Here is an 18,131-nt window from a genome sequence, read left to right as displayed (position 1 = left end):
CTACCATCTGTTGCCAAACCCTGACCCTGCACCATGCCATGCCTCGCCATGCCAGCAACTCGCCTTGCAGTGCCATTCCCAGCCCTGGCTGGCAGTCCGGTGTCACATCACCCAAGTACCAGGTTTGCTGAGGGACAATGCCAAGCTCACTGTGCACACTGTCGTCATGCAAACCACTGTGGCAAATGCTGGCGCTGCTGAGGATGCCCTGCAGCCAGCCACGGGGATTATGATAAGTGTCATTGCTCCCCGTTCCTTCGTTGCCACAGCAAATGCCATACCCCGCCAGCACTGTGCTGCCATCCAGCATGGGGGCCACACTCTGACCACCACCACTGCTGTCGCTGATGCCTCACATTGTCTCCTTCTCACAGGGAGCGATACACTGTAACCCATGAGCACCTGCCACCCATCTTATTCAGCAGTTTACAACAGTAGGTGACACACTGATGAGTCATGAGCAAAGTGGACCTAAGTAGTGGAACCTCTCTGTGCCATGCACTGCATTGTTGCAGCTTTGGCATTTTTCCAGAGAGAAGCTTGTGATGGAAAGAGCTCCTGGACCAGCAGTTCCTTTGCTGATGCTTAATGACTGACTTGCTTGACAGAGCAAGATACTGTTTTGTAAAGAGTGCCTATTGTGCTGTGTGAATATGAAGAAAAAGCTTGCCACAAGGTACAGTAATGGTATTTTGAACATTCACAGGTGCAGAGATGATGATGCTGGTTGGTCTGTACTATAAGCTTTGGCTGAACAATAATTTCTGGCATCAGCGAACCTTCCTGAGTAGTAGGGGTACAGCATTAAATTCATTAATTCATACAGACTAATTTGTTATTGATGTTTTCACACAATAGCAGCAGTTCCGTAGGATTGGTAGACTACTTCCACAGCAAGGAATTCTTAGTAACAACTGCACCCTAACTGATAGTGTGCCACATGTTGCTTGATTGCCATAGACTATCATGTGTGTCCTCAAGTTTTTCATTTTTATGTATTTATTTTTTTATTTTTGGTTGACTGCTGCATCATCATCATGATCACATGTGTACAAATGGCACACACACCTCAACCGTGAGACCTTGTGATGTTGCCATTGTGCCTTTGTGGCTTATGCTCAGCTTTTCACCTGTAGTGACATGATGCACACTTAGATTAAACAGTTCCATGCAAGGCATACTTGTGAACTCTTTACTTTTTGTTCCTTGTATTTGCTTAGGTATAGAATCATTGTATATATGATATTACAGTACCTGTGCTATTCTGATTAAGATGCAAAGTCCCTTTCGACATGTATGCATGTCGAAAGGAACAGGCTCTGTGGCAACCATTCTACAGCTGATGTAGTCCTTATTGGTAATTGTGAAATCATTTGAAGTATCTCTGTATATAGTTTTTGACATTTACAATTGGCTACTTTCCACTCACTGCAACCATCAGTGCAGTGAGGCTATTATGTCCTATAGGAATTATCTGCCCTGTGTCCATTTTTATTGCTACATACTTTTACTGTGTTTTTGTTCTCCTGTTAATTTTTGTGTGACTGTATACTGTTCCAATAATGGAGCTGAAAACCCATAAAATGCAGTTTCTGTCCTGCTCACTTTTGCCCCACTACCAGCCATAAGTATTAACACACCATGGGAAGTTTATGTGCGCAGTGTTAGTGAGAAATGACTTTTTCACAGCTTAAAACCAAATGCTTCATCAAATCAATAAATTCTGTCGATTCACTGTTTATGTTAAAATTAGCAGTTATGATAATCTTTTCTTCTGCTCTTTTGTCAGTTTCTGGAAGGGGCTCTTTAGTTTAAACACAATGACTTTTGTAACTTCTTTACCTGGTATTCTGTATATTCAAATTATTAGAATTTTTTATCTCTATAATTCAATACAGCAACTTTCAAATATGTCCTCATCATTTAGAAAATTAAAATAATCTCTTACATTATATATTACAGAATTTTTAATTAGTATGGATGAATTCCCATGAATTTTGTTTCTTGTACAAAAGCTGCTGGCTACAAAATAGCTACCTACTTTATGAAGGATTTTGATGCAGTCTTTTGTTAGCCAATGTTCATGTGGGTAAAGGACTAATATATGTCTCCTCCTTTCCAAAAAGAATTGTAGATTGTCAATTTTTGCTTCTCTGCCATGCATATGTTATTTATGTAAGCCACTGATGTTTAAATGAATCAGAAATGTGCTTTTACTATTACCTATTGTTTTAAGAATATATTATTACATTTTATTCCTTTAAGCAGCTTGTCATCCCCATCACTCACATTTAGTTTCTCCTATTGTTTATAAGTGTGTGCTTGTCAATAAACATCTTGCTGAATTTTACAGACGCTAACCTGTTTAAATCTAGGCCATCCAAAGCAAAATCATCAGCTAAATAAGATAATTCACAGTTCTTAGTAATAATTAAGTAACTAAAAATATTGCCATCAAATACTGTAGTTGGAGTCACAAATGATGGTGGTTGAGTTTGGGCTCATTCCGCGTACCTACATCAAGCATTCTCTGACAGCCAGTGAGTATTCAGTAGTGTTCTGAGCCCTCTGCTGCGAATGTCTTACCCATTGCTAGCATTAAATGTGATCACAGTGAGGTATTGATCACAGTGAAGTATTTAGTGAATTTTTATTCCATTTGTTGTGAACTGCCATGGATGCTGGTGATGGGAAGCAACATACTACCCAAGCAAGTGAGAGACATAATTTGCAGGATACATGCTTACATGAAGCACATAGCACATTTATGCATGTACCTCAACTTTCGCTTGGAACCAGCAAGAATGCAATCCCCACCTGTTTCTCGACGTGTGCAAACTGCCATCATTCGTGGACCAGAGTGTATTTGCATGATGTAGTAGATAGTGCAGCCAATAGATTTTAAAAATTAGTGACTAATAACAATGTGTTAATGTTGTGCATTATATGACAGGATAAATGAGACCTTTGATTGATTTGTGGAACACAATATGTAAATGTATGAGTAATATTGTTATTATGGGGACCAGATAAAGAAGCACTTACTCTGTCTATTGCACTGTTTTCTGGTGTTTCTGGCACCTCCTCAATATCTGCCTCTTGTGGATCCATGTCAGATGGTATGGGAGCAGCTTCTAGACGTCCCTTTGCTGGTGGTGGTGGTGCTATCAGCCTGTTGTTTTCCTGTGAAATGTACTTTATTTCTGTCAAAGCAATATTGTCACACATAGATGTAAATGAAACTCTAATACCAAGCTGTTATTTTATTGACATGTAGACTAAAACTGATGTGCTGCTGAAATAAACTAACAAAAAACTTGTTAATGGAGATTTAACATTTAAACCAAAACCTCTGATGAAGCAAAAGCAAATCATCTGTTGGGGCGGGGGTGAGGGTTATTACAAATATTAGGCAAACAATTGAGTTTAAATGATTTTTCCACTTATGACTATCCATAATTAACTCACCAAATGGCTGTAGGTGTGTGATGAATAAAGTAGTTTGATCATGTTTCTATAACCTGTTAATTTACAATATATCCTAAATACTGTGGGATATTGGCTTCACTTTGATTCAGATGAAGTAACAAATGACAACCACACAACTCAGTTCACAAAAATTTAGCCTTATAAGATTTAGTTTGCAGTATTTTGAATGTCCAGTCAGCAAACTGTGGTGAGGATTTTTTTTATTACCTCATTTTTGGGGATGTGGGGTAGATATTTGCATTTTCAGCCAACACTCACCTCACTTATCTATGCATTTCTCATACTCATAGATGGCATATGGCACTTCTTGAGTTCTATTTATACACATTATTTTTTTTTGCATAAGTTTGTTTACTTCACAATTGTGATTTCATTTTGCAACCAACAAAAAGGATGTCTTGCCTTCTCTTACAAACAGTCTGTCTTTCTTCTGGACTTTGAGGTCTTATAATGTTAGGAGGAAAATCTTTGTGGGATTTGGAAAAGGAGGAGAGAGATGGTGGCAAGTCAAGTCTTGAATCAGTCTGAGAAATGAGTTCAAGTACCTCTGCTGTCATAGAAGTTGATTTTAGTATATACTCTTCTAAAGAATATAAAACATGTTATACGTACCTGCATATTACCAATAGACTTGTGATTGTTTGCAGCATTGAAGAGATATGTTGCAAGATAAGTCACAGGATCTTGTGGTCTCTTGTCTGCTATTTCTTTCAATCCCTTTATGAGTGGATCACCAAGTGCTAAAAAAGAAAAGATATCTGTACTGGTATTAATAAAATAACTTGGTGGTATAAAAACTTTTTAGTTGAGTTTTACAAAATTTAACTTGGAAATAGTCCATGAGAACAGGACTAGTTTAACACTTAACTTGTCTTTGTGTAATGATACTTAAATAAAGTATCATTACACAAAGACAAGTTAAGTGAAAAACCATGAACCACAGTATTAGAAACAAGTAAGCCTACTTTCTCTGGAGATGATTTAAGAGACTGAAAAAAATGAGTAACGAGATAATTTTTCAGGTATTATGGGAAGTAAAATCTCACTGTGACTGGAGAATGGAATTCCACAAGAGGAAGACAAAGAGAAAGAAAAATATGAGGGGTACATGGAATGAGGGATAGGAATAAACTGAGAAATTGCTTGGTAGAATTTTGCGTTGGGAAAATTGTTGATAACGCTTGGTTTATAAAACATGAAAGGTGGCTGTATGCATTCAACAGACCTGGTGACTCTGGAGCGTTTCAAATAAATTATTTAATGATAATATAAAGATTTCGAAGCCAGCTCTTAAACTGCAAAAAGTTTCCCAGAACAGTTTTGGACTCTGGCTGTAATTTATTACTTATTAAATGCCAAGTAAAGATGGAAATCACAGAAAGTATGGGGCCCATGTAAGCTGATATTAAAAGAGTAGATTCAGAGTTTGATGGGAGCATATAAGTGGCAAACCAGGAAACAAAATGGACAGGGAACACAAGGATTCATTGGCCAGACTCTTTCCCAACACTGGCCACAACATTTTCTTATAGTGGCTTTTAGGTGGTGTGCCCAATTAAGATTTTTGTTCAATATCTATAAAAAAATCACTGTCTATGGGAGGTCCTCATCTTAAATGCAACTTTCCCTACCTGCACAAAGATGAGAGCCTATCGACCTCTCAGTATTCAGCTATATCACATGTTGTTCCTTCATATTTCTCATTATTTGTGTTCAACAAAGGTCTAAATTTGACTTAAACAACTGTAAAAAATGGATCAGCATATTGAAAACATATATTTTTTGATATCAGTGCCATCTCTGTACAAATGCATGAACAACTCACACTATGCTTATACAGATTCTTGTGTTATGACTAATTCTATCACTGCTGTGAAATACGTAACAAGGAAAGTGTTGTATGGTATTGGGATTGTTAAAGCACCAAATTGTGCAGTTGTATCACTCATTGTATTGGTATCTTGCCATGTTAAGATATGAGTTATGTTCCTTAAGTGTAATTCTTCAGAGTAGGTGTGGAATATATTTTAATTATTGTTAATTATTGGTGGTAGGGATTAGAAAACAGGGAAGGCAGAATACATAGCTAGCTCACTAGCTAGTGTGTAATGGTTATGTACATCACAGTCATTATAACCAAACTTCACAGTAAATAAAAGAACTTCTACTCACATGCTGCCAGGTAACGCCCTTCTTCAGTCCAAAACACTGGCTCACCTTGTGAAGAGGCTATCCTTCTTTCTGAAAAAGTAAAATACAAGAAGAGTGTAATCTCATAGTGTGATCTGTGTATGTGCAAACACACACACACACACACACACACACACACACACACACACACACACACACACACAGGTGCTCACATGTGTTTGACAAAATTTTCAGAATGGCCCCTCAGAACATAAATTAGTTGTTACACACATATGACAGGTACCATACATTTCTCTCAGAGGTTGTTGTGATTGAAAATATGTGCCTTGTCTCAGATAGCTTGTAGAGATTTTTTAACATGAGTGTCAATGTTTATTAATATTTAATGTTGAAAGTGTCATTTCTGTTTGGTGTTGTTGACACAGGTTTTTGCATGTATTACTGACTGGTGATGATGGCAAGCTTTGATCCCAAGGAAATTAGATTTATATATGCAAGGTGCATTTGAAGATATGGCTGGTAGTCCCAAAACTGATAATTTGATAAAGAAATTGAAGATCATCCTTGCAGCCAGAGGCTAATTCATTTACAATTTTGACTCATTTCATGACTGCATTCCCACCTTCCATCATGATAGAAAGCTTAAATATACACAATCCATGCCAGGAAATGGGAATTGTAAAAAAGAATGTCATTTGCTGTTTAGTTATTTTCTGGATGGTGTTGTGGACACTGGATATTGCACATATTTATGATTGGTAATTCTGAGGAAATTATGCCTAACATTGATTGGCTGTATGTACGAGTTGCATTTAAAGATGGGGCTGATAGTCCTGAAATTGATAATGCGAGAAAGAAAATGAAGACCATCCTTGCAATTAGAGGTTAAGCATTTATAATTTCAGCTCATGCTAATCAGTGTCCTTTGAGACTTGTCTTTCATATTAGATCTCAGACACTTTTTTTCTTCACTATCACACTGCAGTATCCCACTTCTTTCCATACTGATTCTTCCAGATGATTCTTTTAAACTTCAGTCTACTCTTCATCATTGCTGAGTTTTGATTTGAGTCTATATCTCTAATTAGTATGCCTTCAATCCAACAGATGATTTTGAAATCTCTGTCTGACCATGATGTAATCCAGCCAGAATTGACCCATATCTCTATGTCTTTTCCAAGAATACCTCCTCCTCTTGTGATTTTTGAACACTGTATTCCTTATTACTAGCTGAACCTTATTCCAGTATTCAATCAGTGTTCCTAGTCCCTCATTCCTACTATCAAAACTATATTCTCCCATAGCTCTGTTTTACATTCTATCACCTACCAGTCCCCCATGACTATTTCGTTATCATTTTCCTTTACATGCTGAATTACTTGTTCATTATCCACATCTTTTTTATCTTCTACATATGACATTGGCATGTATCCCTCAACTATTTTTGTTGGCAATGGTTTCCTGTCAATTCTGATGTGAATAACCCAATCACTGAACTTGTCCACAGTAATGCACTCTTTGCCCTATATTGCTATCCATAAAGAATGCTGCTCCCATTGTACCCTTTTCTGTTGCTGTTGATATATATATATATTCATCTGGCCAGAAATCCCTACATTATTTCCATTTTACTTCACTGACTTCCATTTTATCGAGACTAAGTTTTTGCGTTTCCCTTTTCAGATTTTTTAGCTTCCTTACCATAGCTAGAAAACTGAGATTTCACATATTATCTTCCTAAATATGATTGGACTACTGAGATACAACTCTCTGACTCATAGAATGTTGCACTTTCATTGGTGATTCAGTCTTTTTGGTTTGGTTACCTCCTCCTTGTCAGTCCTCTCCTGGAGATCCAAATTGGGAACTAATCAGGAATCTTGCCACTGAAACTCTGGACACTCTTCCACCTTCTTTGACTAGGCTGTTGTTAGAACAAGGCTGCCTCCTTATACTGGAAGTCTTTGGCTGGTGTTCCTGATAATTTTTATTCAGTATGTAAGCAGTGGCTGGAACCAAACCTGGGACCAGGGCATTTTGATTTATAGTAAAAGACACCACCCTTAGACCATGGTTGCCTCCTTACACTCTTAATTGTAGCAAAAGTTTCAATTTTGTTCCCCCCCCCCCCCCCCCTCCCTCACACCTCTCTCTCCCTTCTTTTCCTCCTCCTTGCCCATCCCCCTCCCTTTCTCTCTTGCCTCCCTGGCTCACTCTTCATCTCCATCTTCCTATCCTTTCCTCCTCTTCCTTTCCACCCCCCTCTCCTTCATTCTGAATCTTATATGCTCTACCATTTGAACTCATTTCATTTTATTGTACAGCTGTTGAATCACCTGTCAAAAGACCTGCCTAACACTATCCCACTAGCCCCTCCTTGCCTCACGCATTCTTCTCTACCTCCTCTCCACCTCCATTTCTGTAGTTAACTGCTCTCAATAATTGATAAACAGTAATCAATCTTGCTACAGCAGCAGGAGTGTGTGTTTGAGTGTCCGTCTGGTCATTTTGTGATTGTGTATACTTTTGCTAGTGGAAGAATAAGAGTTCGAAAGCTAGTGTGGATACTGTTTTCTTTGTGTGATTCTAAGTTTCACGTATCAGTTTGCTACAGGTGAGTGGTTGCCTTTTCTTTACTTTATATATAGAACTAAAAGTCTTAAATACATTGGACTCTGACACCCAACAATTAAGTGATCCTAGGGATCCATTAAAACTATCATCATAGGGAAGCTATGCAGACTACTCTGTAGCAGGTAAATACTCAGGTAAATACTTAGAATCTTGCTGCTAGCATAACAGGTACATAAATGAGATTCAGTTACTGTAAATTGGCTATCTGGGTTTACAATAATCACATACAATATGAACATTTCTGGACATCCCATGGCATTGCACTACTATGAAGAAGATATTAACATCTGGTAAAAATTACTAAGCTTATGGAGATGACAAATTAATTTGTCAAAACTGGTAAATCATAATAAAAATATATTTCCAGCTAATGGCTGAATTTTATTCTGGAGAGCTTAGAATACCAGTACAAGACTCTCTAGAGTGACCACAGCAATTCATGCAAATCAGTTAGGTTTTCCCAAATTGATCAAGGAGAATTCAAAATGGTTCCTTAGACAGGGATATTGCTGGTTTCCATGACCTATCTGACCTTGTGCTCCATGTCTCATGACCTCATCATTTCCTTTGTACTGATGTTTTATGTGCCACAGTAGAGGATACCATTGGCAGTCTGTGTCATAATTTCTGGTGTATCTAAAATTGTTGTGGATGTGTCACGTGGGTACATTATCACTGTGCCTAATGTTCTTTTGTTGACCTCAGATACCCACTAATTTGTTTCATTAGCATAGTTTAAAGTCCATGTGATCCACATATTCACTCATAATTTGCTTGATGAGTAACCTCACTTGACTGAGGATCTCCATAGTTCCTCATATTGTTCACTACAGAAGTGGCAACTACACCACTTCAAGTCAAGACTGCTTCACATTACTTACTTTTCTTAAAGTATTACTATTGCAAATATATTGTTTAGTTTGAATTTTTATATGGTAAGGGACTGTTTATCTCCTAAGTGACCAGATAATTTCAGATGATTTGACTATCTTAAGACAAACGATCCCGTACTACAAGCCATTATCATCACAATGATAACACTACACTGGCATGTTGCAAGTCTAGTAACCATATGCACAGATATTACCAGAAAGCACAGAAGGCAAAGCTCGCAAGTTTGAGTCCCCATCTGACATGCTGTTTTAATCTGCAGAAAGTTTCAAACAGATGTTTCTTCAGTAAGATTTGAAGCAAATAAATTGAGCATTGTTAAGTCAGTCAAGTAATGTATTACCTGTGCATAAATAGACAATGAAAGACACAAATAAAATTATGCATATGAAATGAAGAACAACTTAACTTATTCATTATTAAAGATGCACAACATAAAAAAGAACTTATGGCTTAACAGAAGCCTACATATTGTAAAACTGTTCTTTCATGTTCAGTTTTTATCTGGTTTTATTATTGGTAATATTGTACTAGTTGTATTATAACATGAATTTTGTTTTGCAAAATAGAAATTGCATTCACTTATTATTTTTACAAAGTGTCTCTGAAGGTACTTTGTGAAAAGACTTGTCATGTTACAGATAATTATTTGAACATACTTGTAGTGATAGTGATTGTGGTCCTCCTTGTGCAGTGTTGTTTCATGTTGTGTTGCATATGTGTGTGTGTGTATTTACGTCATGGCTGTCAAAACATTTTTTGCACCAGCTGCCAGAGGCGTTATTTTATTCTTATTAAGAATTTGTTTATTGTTAGACTGGTTAACTATTGTGTTTCAGAGATTACGCGTCTCACTTTATTGTTAATATAATGGAAGGAAACATTCCACGTGGGAAAAATTATATATAAAAACAAAGATGAGGTGACTTACCGAACAAAAGCGCTGGCAGGTCGATAGACACACAAACAAACACAAACACACACACAAAATTCAAGCTTTCGCAACAAACTGTTGCCTCATCAGGAAAGAGGGAAGGAGAGGGGAAGACGAAAGGAAGTGGGTTTTAAGGGAGAGGGTAAGGAGTCATTCCAATCCCGGGAGCGGAAAGACTTACCTTAGGGGGAAAAAAGGACAGGTATACACTCGCACACACGCACATATCCATCCACACATACAGACACAAGCAGACACTTTATTGTTACACACTAAACAGAGAGTTATTTATGTTTCTAGAGAGATGATTCAACTTGAATGTAAAACTTCTCTGAAACTGTTGACTCCCAGCAACATCACTTCCTGTTCAAGCTATAAAGTTTTTGTTCATCCTATACAAGGACTTATATTTAGTATACCAGCCAGGTGAGATCTTGATTTGGATGGTCAGGCAGCAGACATGGCAACCAGCTAAGAAGTAGTGACCCTGACATGATCTAGCCTGCACTACAGCACAGGAAGAACTGAATCTCTACTTGTAAACCAAGCTTTGTACCATAACTGATATATCAACTATAATAGAACCATCAATTTCCAGACCTGCTGAGCATTTACAAACCATCAGGCCACAAAAGGCCGCAAAAACCTGTACTGTGGTTTCAACAAGTGGAGATCAATTTCCATTTGCAGTGATCACAATGTATTCTACAATGTTTGCAATGGTGGTGACTCAACTAGACCATCCGTACGCTGCTGAAATTTAAGACGTGATAATCATGCTACCTACAACAAACTCTTGTGAGAAACTGAAGATGGAATTGATCCTTGGAGTCTCTCTACCCAAAGAAGAGTGCATTAGGCAAGTTATGACTCAGGAAGATATTGGCAACTGGAAGCCATCCCTGTATCAGAGACACTTGAGAAGCGAGGTTGACACCAGCACCTTCCCCAATAATTTGCTATGTGCATTACGGAGTAGCCACCTACCACTGCAAGTAAAGGCAATTACAATATGCCCTTGGATGCAGTGACTGACTTGGCTGACAAGATAATAGATGCAATGACATCTGCCCCAATAAGTTCGGTGACAGAATCACAGAGCAGCATATCGTCAATGATGATAACACACACAGATGATGACAATCTTGCAGCCAATGTTAATGTGCTCACCAAATATATCAGTGAACAGTTATCTCAGTGTGATCATAAGTACAACAGAAACTGCTGCTGCAGGAGGTCAAGAATCCACTCTTCCACAACCTCTTGAACTTTTGGGGCAGGTCAACATTCCACCTGTTGGTATCATTATAGATTTAGGTATCAGGTGCACAAATGCATCTCACTTTGCACCCACCCAAATGCCAGCAACAATCGGACATAGCTGCATCACCCAAATGCTGAGCATGATTGCAGCATCTGTTTATAAGGAAGTCAGGCCAGAAGTATGCAGTGGACAGTGGGTCTGATTTATGCATATTTTCTTGAACTTTATTACACAGTTGTTGACCACTAACATTGTTCTGCCTGACAGTGGACAGTGGGTCTGATTTATGCATATTTCCTTGAACTTTATTACACAGTTGTTGACCACTAACATTGTTCTGCCTGACTGCAGTGAACAACCCTTCTATACAGATGCTTGCAGTGAGTGAAATTAGATCTGGGGCAGTGTTGCATCTTTGTGTGGGACTTCACAACTGTGGATGTAACAGAGCACATCACTGGAGCCAATTCTTAGTATACTACCTGCTCCTACCAGACATGGCAAACATACGAATCATAAACAGTATCACTGGCCTCACAGCTGCAGGTTTCTGATGTAGTGCTGCATTGCCCACAACCAAGATTATTGTGGGCCTACTGCAACAATTTCTGGCCCTCATGTGGCTGGATGGGTCACCTAAAGAGGTATGTCACAACACAGTACACCATTTTAAATCTGATGATGGACCACCTGTCTCATGTAGACCCAGATGTCTATCTGCTGACTGCTTAGCCACTGCACAGGCAGAATTTGATGCCGTGCTGAAGGTAGGTATTATACAACTGTCCAGCAGCCTGTGGTTCTCTCATCTGAACCTTGTATGACATTGATTATTATCCTTGTGCAGTGTTGTGTAATGTTATGTCACAATTGCATTTGTGTTGCGTGTGTGTGTGTGTGTGTGTGTGGGTGTGTGTGTGTGTGGGTGTGTGTGTGAGAGAGAGAGAGAGAGAGAGGTGCTGTTTTATTCTTATTAGGGATGTGCTTATTCCTGGACTGGTTAAGTATTGTTTTTCAGTCAATACATTTCTTACTTTGTTGGTTACAGATTAAATAGAGAGTTTTTTGTTTTTTCAAAGGAAGATTCTAGTTATACGTAAAACTTCACCAAAGCTGTTGACTTCCAATAAGTTTACTTCTTGTGTCAAGCAATTAAGTATTTGTTACTTCCTGAATGAGAGTTTATATTTCATATTGTTGTCAGGCTGTACCTTGACATGCACAACTTGGATGGGTAGACGGCAGATATGACAGCCAGCCTTACGCTATGTCTGGACATATAGCCCACCAACAAAACAGAACTGTGCCACAAGTTGCCTACACACAATAGTCTAGGGGCCACAACAATAAGAGCCCATACAATGTGCTCCCTTACAACAATAGCAATAACACAAGGTATGTTATGGAGTATAACTCACAATGCCACCTCTATAACTTAGGACGCTTGACTCCCTGATCGACAGCAACAGAATTGCTCCTAGGTGGTGCAGCTAGCATGGACCTATTTGCTTCCGCCCCATCACATGGCCAGAAATAGTTCATGTACAATCTCTCTGCTTGTCGGTACTGAAGCTGTCACCTGACACAAATGCAGCAGCTGAGGCCTGCTCACCAACCTGGGAACACCACCATAAGAGCTACTTGGAGTTGCCAGCAGTCCTGGTCCTTCCTACGCTGCAACTTGGCCTCTCGATGCTCGGGCATCCCAGACTTTGGTATCTTGGCTTGTTATTCTGTTTGTGGTCAGAGACAGTCATCTCATCTTGTGGTTGTTAAGACATAGACTTTATCTGATAGTCAATGAAGTAGCCATTCTAGGCATGCTGCTAAACTTTTTCTTGGCCTACCAGAAGTATAAACTGAGGCAGTTATTTTGAATATAAACAAATTGTTTTCTTGTTAATTAATACTCCAGGACAAAAGTGAGTGGATTTATGTTTTATTTAATAAATCTAATGCTTATTGTCTACTTGGGTGTAAGTTCTTCCACACCCGACCTGGCACAGGCCACTTCAGCTTACAGACTGGAATTTCATACACACAACTACATGTGGAAAAACATTCTACTACTGAATAGATTTTGAAGGGAAACAGGTGGTAGAAGTATTTTGTTGGAATTATGTGTGGTCTCTGTTCATCCTCTAATACACAGCCCAAAATTCTCAGCTGCAGCGCATGAGATGTTCCTCTTCTGTCCTTGCATAGCCAAGTGAGTATCTGTACTATGTACATTAAAATATGAACTTTTTTAGACCTATTATTGGAATTCTAAGAATCCAAAAGCTATGCTCATAAAACTTTTCAAATATAAGGATGTATAACCTACGTTCATATCTCTGTAGATACATTAAAACATTGTGTGCATTACGAATGATGTGTGTGAGTGTAACAGATCTGCAACAGGTCCTGATCTCAAACTTTCAAAACAAGTATGAGCATAACGACATTGTTATAAGATAATCAAAACAGTCCAATAATCTCTGGCATGAAATCTTAACAAAAAAATAGGATCATTATCAGAAGACAATTCCTGTGTGAACTTTGAAGCTTCATAAATGACAGCAGTTGGATCTGACCAGTATTGTGTCTATTTTACATACCTGTTACAGTTCAAGGAAACAAAATGTGTCGTGCAATATGCATACAGTATTTTTACTCACTGTATTGTTAGTAGTAGTATCACTGTGCAGTGGAGTCACTAGACCCCTGTCTTCTTTAACTGATACATAAGACCGATAATGTCAGGTGTGGTCTAGACCAGCAGCATAAGGAGGAGGTGAGCTGATAGTATTCATGCCAGGGGCATGATGGGATGAAGGGCTTTGGTTGTGGTACTCCATGCATCCTCCTCTGTATATGGAATCTTGGTGGTTGTTTCAGCTGTTATGGGCCAAGAGTTGGTTGTGGATAGAGGACACTAATCCATCTCCATGAGATCCCGCATTCAGTCTTGGGACATCACTGTTTGGTGCCATGTTGAAGAACAGTGATATACATGAATGTCATATCAATGTGGGCTTGGAGACTGGAGCAAAATGGGTGGCAGATATCAGCTGATCCTCCAAAGAATAGATGGCATTAGTCATGGGTGGTGGTTGGACAGGGCTGTGCTATGATTTTTAGAAAGTTAACTGAGTAATATGGATGACATGTAATACCTAAACTGATATTGAGAACAGAATAAAAAATTCAGATGCATTAGTTTGCAGTGTGCCCTTATACGTTCAAAAATTTGATCTGAAGAATTATTATACTGTATCTTGTATGGATACTCCTTTTATTTAGTGCCACTTAAGCAGAGCTATTAAACACAGTTTTCTGAAACTCCTTCACCAAAGAAGTTGGAGTAAATGAATCAAGAACAACTTCCAAGATGAGAAACACAGTAGTAGATGTCCTCAGTGTAGCAAAGCAACTTAAATCAGTCAATAAAGGCAAGGCCTACACTCCAAATTGTATACCAGTCAAGTTCCTTTCAGAGTATGCTGAAACAATAGCTCCATATTTAGCAGTTATATACAACCGCTCACTCACAGAAAGATCTGTGGTATTGATAGCTACAATACTATGGTGTAGGTACAAGTTCTTAGGTTGGTACTACAACACTGACTCCGACGACAGAACCCTCTAGCTGGCACTGTGCAGTTCTACGAGTGCCACTCCAGATTCAGCCCATTTGATTCTGAGCAGACAACCAACCAACATTGTTTCATTTTCATAGTGGGAGAGCCACTACAGATCTGCCTTGTAACTTCTAGTAGCTGTTAGCTTTGATACATGAACGGCTTCGCACCTACATGCTCATCTGTAAGCAAAGTTAAGTAATATTATAATTTGCATATGTTCATACACCACTGAAAGAGCTTTAACCTATATGCAGTATCGAAGTACTTCACCTTTTCCTGCTCCTAATCTCGTCCTTAACTCTCGGCCTATTTTTCTAAAGTTTTAGAGATACTAATGAAATATAGAGTCACACATTATCTTAGTATGCACAATCTGATAAACAGTAATCAGCATGGATTTCAAACTGGGAGAAGTACTGAAACAGCTGTACTAGAATACACAAAAGAAATAATCACTAAATTGGAAGAGGGAAAAAATGTAGTTGGGATAAATCTAGATTTGTCAAAAGCCTTTGACACTGTTGACCACAGCATACTTTTGAAAAAGCTTGAAGCTATAGGTATCAGTGGACCGGTAAAAAAGTGGTTTGAGTCTTATCTGGAAAATAGGATGCAGGTGGTTGAAATTACAGCACCAAATATTAATCAAAAAATTAAACTAAGATCAGATCCAAGGGAGGTCACAGTAGGAGTACCCTAAGGAAGTGTATTAGGCCCCTTGCTGTTCCTCATTTACATTAATGATTAGAGAAAAGCTAGAATCATGTTATTTGCTGATGATACTAGTTTAATAGTTAGTGATATGAAGCAGTCATTGCACAGTACTGTGGACCATGTCCTACAAGATATACAAAAATGGTTTAGTGCTAACAAGCTAACACTGAATGCAAAAAAAAAAACTAATTATGTGCAATATGGAAAAATAAGTGAACAGGATGACCTAAATCCCACCATGGAGGGCAAACAACTTGAAAGAGTACAGTGTGCAAAATTCCTGGGTGTGCACATTGATGAGAAGATTAATTGGAAGGACCATGTGGTGAGCTTAGCACTAAAACTAAATTCAGCATGTTTTGTGCTTAGAATAATTTCAAGAGTTTGTAGTAATGGCTGTACCAGATTAGAATATTTTGGCTATTTTCAGTCCATTGCATCCTATGGGATAGTATTCTGGGGAAAAACAAATTGTTGTCTAAATGAGATTTTCAAATTACAAAAATGTGCTATTCGGATAATGACCCACAGCCCACCTCAAACATATTGTAGGCCCCTTTTTAAAGCATTGAAAATTTTAACAATTCCATCATTATACATTCTGAAATGTCTGTTGGTGATCAAAAGAAATCAGGACAGAATGAAAACCAATATAGACTTCCATAATTACGATACACGGCAATGTAAAGATCTCCACATACAAGCTGTAACAAGGACCCAAAGCCGGAAACATGTATGTAATCAAGGCATCAAACTTTTTAATGCACTACCAAAACATATCAAAGAGCTGGAAAATGAGGATAAATTTAAAACTGTTCTAAAGAACCACATGCTTGACAAATGCTATTAAGCATAAGTGAATATCTCTGCACAACTGTATAAAATATATGTTTAAGTTAATGTGACAAATGAAATTACATCAGTGCATAATAAATTATGTTATAAAAACACTTATTAGTTGTATATTGTATTAAACATAAGATAGATTAATATGAATTCAGCACTGATACAAATTTTGTAAAGATATTATATAGTTGTTAAAATGTACCCTGACAAATCCTATATCACAAATGTGATCATTGGGATGATAATAAATAAATAAATAAATAAAAGCAGTTCACAGGAGCAGATTCATGCACCGCCTATCCAGGCAGGATACAAGAAGATCTGTACCTATAGACTGGACAATTGCTCAAGTCACACCAGTACCCAAATAGGGAAATAGGAGTAATCCACTGAATTACAATCCCATATCACTAATGTCGATTTGCAGTAGGGTTTTGGAACATATACCGTGTCTGAACATTATGAATTATCTCAAAGAAAATGATTTATTGACAAATAATCTGCATGGATTCAGAAAATATCATTCCTGTGAAAAACAACTAGCTCTTTATACTCATGAAGTAATGAGTGTTATCAACAGGGGATGTCAAATTGATTCCATATTTTTAGATTTCCAGCAGCCTTTCGACACCATTTCTCACAATGTTTTCTAACCAAACTGTGTGCCTATGGCTTCAGTTGCTTCAGTTGTGCGACTGGATTCATGATTTCCTGTTAGTAAGGTCACAGTTCATAGTAATAGACAGAAAGTCATTGAGTAAAACAGAAGTAATATCCAGTGTTCCCCAAGGTTGTGTTATACTTGTATGCCCTCTGTTGTTTCTGATCTATATTAAAGGCATAGGAGACAACCTGAGTAGCCCTATTAGACTGTTTGGAGACGATGCTGTCATTTACCATCTTGTAAAGTCATCATATGGCCAAAACAAATTGCAAAATGATTTAGATAAGATATCTGTATGGTGCAAAAAGTGGCAATTGACCCTGAATAAGGAAAAGTGTGCAGTTATTCACATGAGTACTAAAAGAAATCCACCAAATTTCGATTATGTGATAAGTCACACAAATCTGAAGGCTGTAAATTCAACTAAATGCCAAGGGATTACCATAAAAAATAACCTAAATTGGAATGATCACATAGATAATCTTGTGGGTAAAGCAAACCAAAGACTGTGATTCATTTTCAGAACACATAGAAGGTGCAACATGTCTACTAAAGAGACTGCTCACACCACACTTGTCCACCCTCTTCTGGAGTATTGCCATGCTGTGTGGGATCCACATCATATGGGACTGATGGATGACATTGAGAAAGTTCAAAGAGGCACAGCTTGTTTTGTATTATTGCAAAATAGGGCTGATAGTCCTACAGACATAATATGTGAATTGGAGTGGCAATCATTAAAACAAAGGCGTTTTTCTTTGTGATGAGATCGTCTCATGAAATTTCAATCACCAGTTTTCTCCTCCGATCGCAAAAACATTCTGCTGGCACCCACCTACATAGGGAGAAATGATCATCACAATAAAATAAGAGAAACCAGGGCTCGCACAGAAAAATTTAAGTGCTCATTTCTACTGT

General features: G+C 38.1%; 1 protein-coding gene across 1 annotated transcript in view; it reads right to left on the bottom strand.

The window, feature by feature from the left end:
- The window catches only part of LOC124606083, a 375,104-nt gene that overhangs the window by 65,600 nt on the left and 291,373 nt on the right, over positions 1–18,131 (bottom strand). Inside the window, exons 11-13 of the mRNA XM_047138048.1 lie at positions 5,662–5,730; positions 4,102–4,229; positions 3,046–3,183 (exon numbers count right to left, since the gene is read on the bottom strand). Of these exons, the coding sequence (XP_046994004.1) occupies positions 3,046–3,183; positions 4,102–4,229; positions 5,662–5,730 (335 nt within the window). The remainder of the gene's footprint in view (positions 1–3,045; positions 3,184–4,101; positions 4,230–5,661; positions 5,731–18,131) is intronic.

This window comes from Schistocerca americana, chromosome 3, assembly GCF_021461395.2.
Source record: "Schistocerca americana isolate TAMUIC-IGC-003095 chromosome 3, iqSchAmer2.1, whole genome shotgun sequence".
Classification (NCBI taxonomy): domain Eukaryota; kingdom Metazoa; phylum Arthropoda; class Insecta; order Orthoptera; family Acrididae; genus Schistocerca; species Schistocerca americana.
The sequence above is the reverse complement of the archived record's forward strand: the minus strand, read 5'-3'. Positions and strand labels throughout refer to the sequence as shown.